Source organism: Branchiostoma floridae, chromosome 3 (genome assembly GCF_000003815.2).
Source record: "Branchiostoma floridae strain S238N-H82 chromosome 3, Bfl_VNyyK, whole genome shotgun sequence".
NCBI classification, from domain to species: domain Eukaryota; kingdom Metazoa; phylum Chordata; class Leptocardii; order Amphioxiformes; family Branchiostomatidae; genus Branchiostoma; species Branchiostoma floridae.
The window spans coordinates 19,481,455-19,494,532 of NC_049981.1; the positions used below are offsets into that span (position 1 = coordinate 19,481,455).

The 13,078-nt window shown below is 42.0% G+C and overlaps 1 protein-coding gene across 1 annotated transcript in view; it reads left to right on the forward strand.

Moving 5' to 3' along the window:
- The first annotated feature begins 12,057 nt into the window (after positions 1 to 12,057).
- The window catches only part of LOC118411728 (neuropeptide FF receptor 2-like), a 5,666-nt gene continuing 4,645 nt past the window's right edge, over positions 12,058 to 13,078 (forward strand). Inside the window, exon 1 of the mRNA XM_035814210.1 lies at positions 12,058 to 12,095. Within this exon, the coding sequence (XP_035670103.1) occupies positions 12,058 to 12,095 (38 nt within the window). The remainder of the gene's footprint in view (positions 12,096 to 13,078) is intronic.

The following is a 13,078-nucleotide window of genomic DNA, read 5'->3' on the forward strand; positions in this document are numbered from 1 at the left end:
AGATTGCTAAAAGGCTGCATTCAAAAACCGTTATGTTTGTCACACCGTAAAGAATATCTAAAGAATGACTTATATCATCATAACTTAGCAATACTTACTTCTTTTCATTCCTGTAGAGATATTCTCTGAAATATATGCAGAGGGAAAAGGCTTGTTACAGTGACATGGGGTATACTGCCTAGGACGCAACGTTACATCTTTGTGTTCTCCAAGTAGAGGTTATTGTCGGAGAGCTGGCCGCGATGTTTTCATGGAGGGAGGCGGATGAACAAAAATCGCGACCACTACTAGCCCTCCAACAGTAATCTCTGCTTGGAGAACACAATGCAATATATTTGGTATCCAAGAAGGTCCTATAACCTCCCTTGGCTTCCCCAGCTGTTAGAAAATCGTCTACATTGCTACAGTAGTAGTCCATACAGTATCTCAATTAACTTCTCCCCATGGTGACTGTATGTAGACCAATAATGTACACGCTCTTTATCAACGTCGGCATGGTGCCCTCCTTTAATTGTTTAATGGGCCAATAACGCAGCTGAGTGTCCTTTCATCCTGTATGCACTCCGCTTTGTACCAACTAAATTGGTCCGTAGCCCAGATTTTTCTGGCACACAGGAAAGACTAGGGCCTGTGTAATGAAGTCTTTGACGAACAGACACACAGGGCTTTTGAAAAATTAGCTACCATTTTAGCCTGTATGAAAAGGAGTTTTTTCTAAATATGGCCTTAGTGTTGTAATTGTACATTGGCAATGTTATCACACAGGAGTAGACGCGCTGCCTGTTGATAGAGCTGTACCTGACTAAATAGCCATTTCTACTGACTTTGCATTCTCAGCCCAAAATACATGTACTGCCAAAAGCTCATTCCTCAGTAAAGGTAGATTTAACACGTCCACATAAATGCTGAGAAAAGAGGGAATTTTTCAACCATGTAAATACCATCTCTGTCATCTTTTTTGTGTGCAAAATGGTAAAAAGTAAAGTGCATGCAGTCAAGCATTCACCACTGCCTGTGCATTGACTGTACACCTGATCTTTTTACCACTTTTTTTGTGTGTATGTTCTGCACATGTTTATTTTGTATATCTTTTTCTCCTAAGTGTAATGTAGTTTTGTGTCTGTTTATAAAAACCACCGACAGAATTAAATTGTCATGCTAATTGTGGATCAAACTAGACCCAAACTCATAGATTAACACCCGGAATCATACGACTGTACTTCTTTTCAAGACGTCATCCCTATTCCTTTAGTAAGGTAATGTCAGCCCAACCGAAACACGGAACAGGACTTTTATTGATTGAATTTCCGGCGTAATAAAAGTTTTGATAGCATAGCATTCATTATCCCTACAGTCACCACCTATATTAGCGTGTTTGGATCGATTGCTTCCGGACAGTCAGGTCACTCAAGGCAATACATTCTGGCCACCATTCCTGCTATCTACTGACACACTCCAGCAAGTAAATTCCATTGATTGCCAAAAATCCAGAGTAATGGAGAAGTTGATAATGCGGTCGATGGAAGTTTTACGTTCCTCCAGGGTTCTGTATTGTGCCGTATTAATTATTTTGTATCACCTGCCTTGATTCAAATCGCACACGGTCATAAAGTTAACGATGGATTTCTAGCAGCGCGCCTCCATTTAGGCCTTACCGTACTTATGCTTTCAGTTCCCATTTTACAACCTGTGCTATAGTGTCGATTTCTTCTCTACAAATGCATCACTCGATTCAATAGGAAAGATGGTAGGATGGGAAATGAGTATCATTATCTTCATATGCTGAAGTCAGTAACTTTTTAAATTTAACCTAGGCGGGTCATGACTAAACACGTACCCGAGAAATTAGACTGTAGCACTACTGACAAGCACTACCCAAACGGGAAGGTGTGAAGGCGTGTTCTGTAGGAAGCATATATATAGATACATGTAGGTACACGGCCACTGAAGATTGCGTGTGTTGTGCCGGAGGGCAATATAAGTATGCGGCTTGGGCGGAACATGTTACCCACAATATTGGGTAATATATACCTGACGATCTCATGAGGTTCAAAAAGTAGGAGAAAAGGAAAATTCATTGATTTTCATTATTCTCTAATCGCAAAGATGTACGTTACGTTGAACATAGAAGATTGGCCTTTGACATTCTATTGTTCATGCCGTAAATCATAGGGATGATCAATTATTACTATGAGAAAAAATATTAATCCGTACTTTCTTAACCTATCATGTCTCAAATTCTGCAACTGAAACGCCGCTGCAGTTTCAAAGAAAGCCGTTGGAGGGCCAAAATGTTTTCCTGAGCACAAGAGCTATCTACCACCTGCAACCGCGACCATAGCTGCTGCAGTATCAAGGAAAGCCACCAGGGGACTCAAATCTGATCATTTGTTCGATATGACATGACCTAACCGCATACAACGTTTCATGACAATCCATCCATAGCGTCTAGATGTGTGATGCTAAACCACATACATACATACACCCAAACGCTAACGAAAACATAACCTTTTTGGCAAGGGTAAAACCCCTCGTCCTAAACCTGCCCCTGGAAACAACAAATGTTGTGCCATCTAACGAAATTAAGCTTTACAAGCCTTGAAATCTTTCCAATTAAACGAACTTTTGAGCACCAAACTTTCTTATTTACCGCTAATAAAATCCACCTCACCCCCGAACGCGACTGATAAATCAACCATTAGTGATAATTGGCTTTTCGCTGACGGCAAAGGAACCCGTAATATGTTTTAACACGAGGTCACTCTCACTATTGACCAGTATCCAGGGTGAAAATTAGACTGGATTTAATTATGATCACCTACGGTTGTATTCAAAAGGGTTTTGTATCGTCTTTACATGGACATTGACTTGAATGCATGTGGGTCACTTCGTCCTGGGATTAGAGTCTTCTACCTCTGCTTCCAAAAGAGAAGCCAAACTTAACAGATCTATACATGTAGCCAACAGTAGTATCTGAACCAGTCTCTTCACGACTTTATTGTTACAATAATGTCAATCACTGTCCTTGTCACATGTATGTTTCCAGAGATCCTGAATCTTAATTGGTTTTCGGGCACGAACTTGCAAATAAACTTCCATCAAAGTCACCTTCTCCACTAGAAAAAACATCTGGATCGTTCAATTGCAAACCACTTGCCAAGTATTGCTCCAATCCGGTCACATGTTCTTCTTACTAAGACTCGTGCCAGAAGTACGCACCGTCAATCAATAAAAAAAAACTTTCCCATGAATTGAGCTTTTGAACAGAACTACAAGCAGATTGCTTCTTGCATTGTTTTTTTATACTATAATAAAAGAATTAATACCTTCACTAGAAGGTTTTGTTTTCTGTTGTGTTCGTGTGTGTGTCTGTGTGGGAGCGTGTCTCTGTGCATGTTTGTGCGTGGGCGTCAACACAACAACTGGAGAATTCCTGGGCTAGATGGATTGTATTGATATTCATCAGGCAGGTAGGCCTTGTTTATGGTGTATTGACGCCCGGATTTTATAAGTTGCAGTAAACCCTTTCACACATATATCACATGGAACAGATGGTGCGTCAACAGTATAAAAACACACGAGCTGTTTTTAATCTCCTAATGCTTACGTTATTGAGGGTGATAACGTTATATCCATTACGCTGCACGTCCTCATCATGTCAGTAAATTACGTCGTTTACATGCTCTTCAGCCTACCGTAAAGGTCACCGCGAGCTTGCGTGTTTCCTCTCCAGACAAGAGTCATACATCACTTTGGGGCTTGGTAATTTCCGCTCGTCCAAATACTGAAAGACGATAGGGGACGAACAGGTCAACCTAGACATTGATCGGTACCATACTCTTGACTAAGCCGGTAAGATGCGTGCAGGTTTCATGTCAAATAAGCCCGGCTATTCGTTATTTTACCACCGACACAGAGCCAGTTATGATCCCTGTGTACGTGTAGCTATGACACGCAAAACATGAGTTTCTTTGATCTATATGATCCAGGATAAAAGTCTGTCTCATGCACGTCATCTCATTTTAAGATGTATGTAACGTTAATAGGCATCGGTAGAACGTGCAGTCTGATAAGGAGCTGCGCGGGGACCAACAGTTTTACAAAACGAAGGGGAGAATAGTAGAATTGTAACGCTAACGTTATATTACTTCTTTGGTTAAAAGAACATCATAAGAATATTTCAATGAGCTTAAGACGTTACCATTATGAAAATTAGTCATATTTGTGTAGCATATCTGTAACGGTATGACCTGTTTGAGCAACTGTTATTAAAACGACATTGTTCAGCAAAGCCGTTGCTTTTAACTTGCGCTCGCCAAATTAACACCATTATCATAATTCTAAGAACTTTTGTGATGTCAAAGCAAACCTGGCATTCACCGCCAAGTGCCTTTTCACTCTACTCAGTCGGTCGGCAGGGTCCAGAATATGAGCCACACTGATTTGGCGACACGATCACAAGGAATACTTCGCCAGTACCTATACTTGGGAGTTGAGCACAAGCTATCTGAGATAACCAGTAGGTCTTGGATGATGTTTTGGAAAGTTGAGATACTGGAGGTTCATGAAGGTACCACGTTCAGCTGGTAACGCAGCCACAGTCAGTAACTGTAATTGGGAATTGAGCATAAGTTATGTACTGCTGCTTTAAGCGTCCTCCCAGAAGGATGTCGTCACACGAGTTACACGAGCTCATTTGTCATCAGAAATGCAGAATAACAATCATCCACCTTATGGTCAAGATGACACTCTCACTATTGCCATCACCGTTTGACAAACGCAAGACTTTTCCCCACAATCTGTACTATCTGTGTCTAATCTATACTATACAGTTTTCTACATTACAGCCAGCTTTGACAGCTGAGTGTATGCAGACAGTGACATTCCCTATTTCAAGCTATCATCATCTATTGCAGCCGCCCTGCTCAGTAAGATATCATTGTATCGTAAAAGGCACATGGACCGGTGTAATGGGTTGGTATAAGCCGACGCGGCAGTATGATTGAGAAGATCGGTGTTTAACCTGTTGCTCCGTGAATAACACATCACCTATCGCCGCACCTTGAGAATCACTAATGAGCCGTACAGGTACATCCCTCACATACACGGGAGAAGAGCCTGCATTTAGCTATAGGATGAGGGCATTGGAGTGCTTTCATGTATTCTTTGAGTCCGACAAATTGTGATTTAATATACATACAAGATAGAAATAGTAACAAAATCTGGTATACAAAACCTGGAGCATCGCTAAAGCTGATATTGAGATTTCGTGAAGACTAGCATTTCTTTGCTGTTGTTTATATGTATAACGTTACAGAAAGGCGGCAAGTGCTGTATAGGACCAAAAATTCGAGGGCAACATGCTACAATACATATTAGCTACAATCAGAGAAGGTATTGACGGCTTTGACGCTTATAACTGGCACTGGCTAGAGCCACTCAGACTAGAGTACACACATGCTAACGTTATATACTGCTCTGCATTTTCTATCCATAGGTCTCTTTGTTGCGTCACAGGCAGTTGTTTACACCTATGAAACAGGATCGACCGAATGTCCGATGCTTGGTCCTTCGACTCTATGCATCCATTCTATTTTATTCTATGCCAACACTTGAAAACATCTTAAACTGGCCCAATATAACACTGTTGGGTTCATTTGGCTATATTCATTGCCTAAAAGATTGCTCCTGGGTAAAATTAATTCCATTCATTATGTCGACGGGCTGTCTCAAAAGATAACTGGATTAACATGGCTTCTGGTATCTCTATTACAATCCGGTGATTTCAGTGTTGTGGATATGGATGCTTTATCATAGAGCTGCCAATCACCTTTGTGTTTATCATCAGATTTCTTACCACCCCACGAGAAAAAGTAATTACCAAGACTATTGGGAAAGACAATACTCGTCTTGATGAAAAGATATGAGGATTACCGCGAACCGCTCATGGCTTACAGTAGAGCGCTGTTGATGATTAGCTTGGGAGAACATCAATCAAGTAGGATTTAGAGGGATTAATGTGGGATTTACTGAAGCTTTGGTATGCCAAGTTGTACTTCAAGTGTTGTCTTATACTGGTGGATTAAGATCTCCTTAAAATGATCCTTAAAAATGCATTGGTCGTTCATTATTAACAATACAACTTATCTCATGCAGTATTAGGTAGAAGGCATGGTTCAGGTTTATCTATGTTTATTGCCTTTTAAATTCTCTATTAGAGAAGTAAGTTAAATCTCTATTTTCTAATATTCTAATTGATATTTGGTGTCAGAAATCAACCGTTAGCAAAAGGGACGTTAAAGGCTCTGTGGACGAACAAGCAGGATTCTTCATTTTTTTACATTCGTTGTCCGTAGAAAAATACAAAATATTTATGGCATATGGATATCAAACAAAATTGTAACCTTATAGTAAAGATAAATTAATCTGCAAGATATGCCGGCGGCATATGCCAGTATCAAGCAGACCAAGCAGTGTCCAGTTAGTCAACCTCTTTTTTTTGGTGACACTGCTTGGGCGACTTTGATACTGTTTTTTATGTCGCCTGTAAGTCTGCTTACATATTTGATAGCGTTAAATACGTCAGGACAAGATGAGAGACGAGAGATCCAAAATAGAAGTGAGAAAAAAACAGGGGAAGAGGGATAACAGAATGTAAACAAAAGAGGAAAATAGACAGCGCAGCGCCATTATGGTTTACATTCTTCTGTCATCATTTCAGGGCTTCAATGTCAAGGCGGCTTTTAGAAGGATCTCAGTCCTCGTACTGCCCTCGAGAGATATCAGCTAATGGGTGACATTTTGGATGATAATACACACTGATAGACAGTTAGTCTAGCTTTTAATGATCCCTGAGGATAAATGCCGGCTCGTGTACCCCTGCAACTCGTTTCTTACATGCATCAACGTCATTTTGTAGACTTAATGCATGTTACAAAAATCTGCATAGTTCATGCTTATCTTTCATACTTACCCTTGAGCAAATAGCTATGGACATTCTAGACAGTTTCTGTTGTGGGAAAGTGCCACATTTTCACTCACTCACTCACTCACTCACTCACTCACTCACTCACTCACTCACTCACTCACTCACTCACTCACTCACTCACTCACTCACTCACTCACTCACTCACTCACTCACTCACTTACAATCTTTTCCTCTGATTCTATTCTTCAAGTTGTCAAAATTCAAGCCATGATTTTCTCAGAGATCTTTGCTGGCGTCCCATGACGTTACATGGCGAAGATTGGACAGCTTTTGGGGAAGTTAATCCTGGCTAAATCTCCGGAGCACGACCTTGCCCTGGGTTTAAGCTCCCACAAAAATCGATCGGCACCTTATCAAGAGTTAAGGCTGTCAACGTCCTAAGCACCTAAAATTATGAGAACCATTTGGGACTTGTTGGGATTCCCAGCCCGTTCTCTTTTAGCTTTCATCGCATAAACCATAACACAAAGTACAGTATTCTAGTTTGGAAACTTGTGCATTCCAGTTGATTGGCTTCAGACGTCTCATATCATACAGAGCGCATATTTCCAAGAAGTTTGCAGGGCCCTGTCGTCCATTGCCGGTTGCATCAATCTGCCAGTCTGGAGGGGTCTTCCTTTGGGGCTGGATCAATATGTCGTAATAATTCATTCTTTCCTTTTGTTTTCAGTAACAATAGCGAAAAGTATTCACCCATTCATTGCAGAGGATTGTAACTTCATCAAGCATGCTCTGGACAATCTATCACTGACCACAATGCGCATCAGTAATGCGTGTATTCCTCGTTAGTTCTCCCACTCTCTGTATGGTACGTGAGACAACGTCTGCCAAATTACATCCTTTCATTGCATTGACTGCTTTTAGAGAAGGATTAGATGATTAGATGTACTCAGTTGCGTGGGCGTTGATAGAGCAACCATAGATAAAATTTCCTGCAAATATTTAATTAGTCACTAGGGGTAAAGCACATTATTACGTTGTATAAAGGCATACTATTTTGTATTCTTATAATGGTCGGAATCTGGGCGTCGAAGGGAGGGTCAGCATGCTAATGATGGTGTTGATTATCTTCGCCAAGAAGATTATGTTTTCTGTATCGTTACATGGGTCTGTATCTCATGGACTTTCTTGGGCAAAACAATATCACAGTAAAAAACAGATTTTAGCAGCTAGATGGCACAGAATATTAGTAGTGATCACATACTTATTTACTGGGTCATCCAACTGCTCCGCGATTTCCAAACTCGTTCGGCTCAGCCTCGTATACAGGAATGTCTCTGTCGCTTAACTGGTAACAGCCTCAGAGGTGAGCTCCTGGTTCCAATCGTTTGGTAACAGGTAGACACTGGTAAATCCTGGGTAGGGAATCTCCGTTTGGGGCTGCGATCGTGTTTCGGAAGGGACGTAAGATAGGGGTACCGGTGTTCGAGGAGATACAGTAGAAGTCGGGTATACATGTACCTTGAAAACAATAAAGGGGAAGGGCTAGCACACCCGCCCTACAATAATACACGCTGCAATTGAAACATGAAGAAAACTTGCTGCCCGGCGCCCTATATGCCACTAGGCACTACAAGGCTCCGAACGAGACAAGGATCTCAACGAGCATGGCAACAATCGAGATTCATGTGCAGTTGGTCCCGACACACAACACTTACTTCGGTTGTGAAAGATCCCGGATGGCTCAAAAAGGCCGCTGATCTCAGTTATGAAACACGCAGAGACTGTGTGCAATTTTGTCCCGATGTCCAAAGTAATTACATGTATCTTATATAAGAAGCTCAATTTTTACCCATTATGAAAGCCAGGCTAATGCAGAATTGGCGGCGGATGAATATTTTTGTCCCAAAGGAACGACATGAAGCTCTCCAGACATCCCTTCATTGTTAGAGTGCAAAAAGAGGAGACGCGCGGACAATTTAAGTGAGATTCTTCCAAGCTGCTGTCGCGGAGAGATGAATGAAATCAACTGATTGCAGATTGCAGTAAGAACGTTGGGAATTTTGAAAGCCTGCCTTGGGATAATCATACAGCCGACTAATCAGAAAGGACAATGCGCTTCCTGTGTGCTATCTTCCAACGGTCAGGCTGTCAACCCTGCAAGCAGAAGTGGCTATGGGTAATCCAATCTGAGCGTTATGGCGTGGGAAGAATACTGTGATGTCCAAACATCAACGATCAACGTGCATCCGTCTGATCGTCTTTAAAGTGATGTTGATTTCTGAAATACCTGTACGTAGGCTAAGTCATGTGCATACATCCATATATATGTTTGTTTGTATGTTACGATGTAACGAACCTTAGGAAATTCACAGTACTTTTAATGTTTTTTGTTTTTGTTTGAAGTAGTCATCCTCCACTGAGGTGAAGCATGGTGCTAGTGGTAGTGCGGCTTCACCACGGCTCGTGTTTTTGTCCAAGCACACCGGGTCATCAGCCCTGCTCAACAAGTGTGTTGGGTACTTGCGTGCAGAGGTTTGACGCCTAACGCCTACAGCTCCCTCATACACGGACCACTGGCTTAGCTTCCTCCTCCGATAGAACGCATCGACAGTTGAGTCCAGAACGGGTGATGTACAAACTGCTCGAATAGTTGCCCCACACTCATAGAATTGTATAAACTCATCTAACCTAAGATAGACATCACATTCTCTGCGTACAATGGAAGAGAAGGCGAGGTAAAAATCATTTCATCACAACAAGTTCGACAACTTCAGACTTGAGAACTGAACCAAACGTCACATGAGAAAACACATATTCACTGAAGCTTTTAACGAATTATTTAACTCTTATAAACCCTGCTCTTCAAACGATTTATAGACCTTCGATGTGCCCTCCTCTTCCTGCCACTTGCTCACTTTAGTCTTGTACGAACTCGCCTGTCTATATTTTAAAGTGCACGCAGCGCCACCCTGTATGTAGCGGGACCCCCGTATCCATTAACGGCTACTGCACATTGATGCTATGGGCGTCAGTGGGAGAGAGCAATAATGGTAGGGTAAAATAGTTTCCAAGATCTAGTGGCCTCCAGGGGGTAACTTTAATAGTAGTAAAATTGCTCAGGGTCAAATAAGTTTCTTCAATTAAGACCCGGTGCCGCCCAGTTGGTATCAGAGAGAGTACACCATCCCACACTTGGGCACAGTTCAAATGGCTGAAGATCTGATAACGAACTGTACGGTGAGTTATGCATTATGATCATACAACTTGCTGGCATATGGTTTATAACTATAGCGTGTGAAATTTATTACACATGTCCTTGGGAAATAGCGGTTATCATAGCAAGTACTGTAGTACGAGGATGCTACGAGGGGCGTTCAATAAGTAATAACTGACTCATTTCCCATAGCAGGAGATTAATGAAACTTGGCACAGTTATTAGTCTTTCTCTTCATAGGAACCACCAAGAGTTATACATTTCTCCCATCGTTTGATGCAGCGCTGGACACCGTTTTTGTAAGACACCCCAGGTTGGTCCTCCAACAGATGCCTCGTCAATGGCAGAAGAGGAACGACCGGGTCTGGGAGCTGTTTCCACAGACTTCCGGCCATGTTTGAATTCAGGATGCCAGCGTTTTACAAGGTCATATGATGGGGCATCATCACCATAAGTTTCTTTCATTTCATCAAAAGTCTCCTTTGGTGTGCGTCCTTTCAAATACAAAAATCGGATCACTGCGCGACATTCAACTGGCTCCATTTCACACCTAACTCAGTTCAAACACCAGTAAATCAGAAAGCACAAATAGTTCAGAGCTCTTTTTTGCAACATAAACTATAGAGATATGAATCATTACACATGCAAAATTTCTTTTAGATCAGACAACTGGAAGTGGGTCAGAGTTATTACTTATTGAACGCCCCTCGTATATCTGCAAGATGCGATGGCCGGCCCGAGGCAAGTTACCACAAAAGGGAACATACATGCTTTTCGATTTTCCAGCAAGTAATTGCAACTGAATCCAATTTCCTGAATCTACCCTCTTTGCGCCTGGTTGGCCTTACTTCACACAGCGTTTACTGAGTGAAAATAACTGAGCACGAATCCTGTGGTGATTAACTCCCCATCAGATCGCACGTTCACTTCCGACATCTCCAGACTGCAATACCTCCTCAGAGATCGGCGGCTTTACAGTCACATATGTGAGTAGGACCGACAGGAACTCCGCCTCAAGGGCACCACGAGGGGAAAGTAGAACCGCCGCCATAGATATCTTCCTTGTCTAAGGAATCTTGTCTGTTGAAAAGGAAATGTTAATTTCGTCATCTGCAGATACACACTTAAGTCTTCGGTGCCAAGTAACTTTATGTATCAATGTACATGTATGAATATAACGTTATGTATATATATATACATACATATATATATATATATATATATATGTGTGTGCGTGTGTGATTGTGTGTGTGTGTATGTATGCGTGTGTGTATGTTTGAATGTGCATTTGTGCTTACAAGTGTGTGTGTGTGTAAATGTGTGTGTGTATGTTGTATGTGCTTTTGTGATTGTGTGTGTGTGTGTGTAAATGTGTGTGTGTATGTTTGAATGTGCTTTTGTGATTGTGTGTGTGTGTGTGTAAATGTGTGTGTGTATGTTTGAATGTGCTTTTGTGATTGTGTGTGTGTGTGTGTAAATGTGTGTGTGTATGTTTGAATGTACATTTGTGATTGTGTGTGTGTGTGTGCGCGCGCGTCTATTTACGTTTTCGTTACATACTATACATTAAATTGCAAAATGCCATCCTTTTCAGTTGATGGAAAGAGCCACATTGAATCCACGTGCTGTAAAAGCGCAATAGATTGTAGGATTACAATCTTAAAGCAACGAGCACCTAGTGATAGATAAACTGCAGTGAGATACATCTGCAATCATCACGGCAAGAAATTGGAGGGAAGGTAGAAATATAGCGACGGAGCTCATGAATCTCTGTCACCATGGTAACCTGTCATAACAGCTTCAAGCACCATGGTAACAGAAAGTTCTTGGTCCAGAAATAATTGGATCATGTTAGCACACATGCATAATTCAACAGGATTCGGGTGCAGTTTACGTAGTTTATAGAGGCTCCATGGCCAACTCTAGCATCTACCAGGCCTTCCTGCGCGAGTACGGGGGTTGTAGAATTCGGTGGAAAAAAATCGGGAAATTAAGCAAGGGGTAGAGTTAATGTTCCCCCTCCGGTCGGCCAAACTTTCCAGTAGAAAAACTCCCCTAACAAATTATCATAATATCCAGTGTAGTCAGCCTGGTGGAGACTGAGCCAACACTGCGTTCTCGGGGCTTGGTCAGAGGAAGGACTGACAGCAGCATGACTTGGGCTTAGGTCACATTCCCAAAGCGGGGCCCGGCCTGGATGCTTAGGAAAAGAAAAATCAAACTGTATACCTAGAAGTATACACAGATCATTGCCATGAATCTTATTCTTTTCGCTCCCGAAAGCTGCCCGGCCGGGCCCAGGTTTGGAAATGTGACCTAAGCCTTAGTCAGGTTATTGTACAAGGCAAGCTAACAGCAGCTCTACAGACGTGGAATATGATGACTATTTTCAATCTAATGTCAATCTTTTCACCCCATTTACGTCTCAAAGAAGATGTTTTCCAATTTGACGACATATAATCTCTTCCCTCCCCTCTATTATCGTTCAATTTCACGGCGGCCCAAAGTTTGATGAGTTTGGGCAGTCTGGCACAAAACTGATATTAAGATCCACACAGTTTTTCCGAACCATATAAAGTTGGCAGGAACATGCTATTGATAGCTAAATCGAATTCAAAATCCAATTCTTTCTTTATTTCTTTGCCACTTCGCTTGTAAACGTCGATAACAATTGAAACGTAGTATTTCGGGTTACATAGCAGTCACTCAACTGTGTTCAGCGTGTAGCGTACAGTCGTAGCGTGTAACAGCAGCGTGGAGCTACGGCGTGAAGCTGCAGCATGTAACCACAGCGTGTAACCGCAGCATGTAACCGCAGCGTTTAACCGCAGCGTGTAACCGCAGCGTGTAACCGCAGCGTGTAACCGCAGCGTGTAACCACAGCGTAAGGCCGCATCATGTAAACGCAACGTGTAGCCGCAGCGACAGGCCGC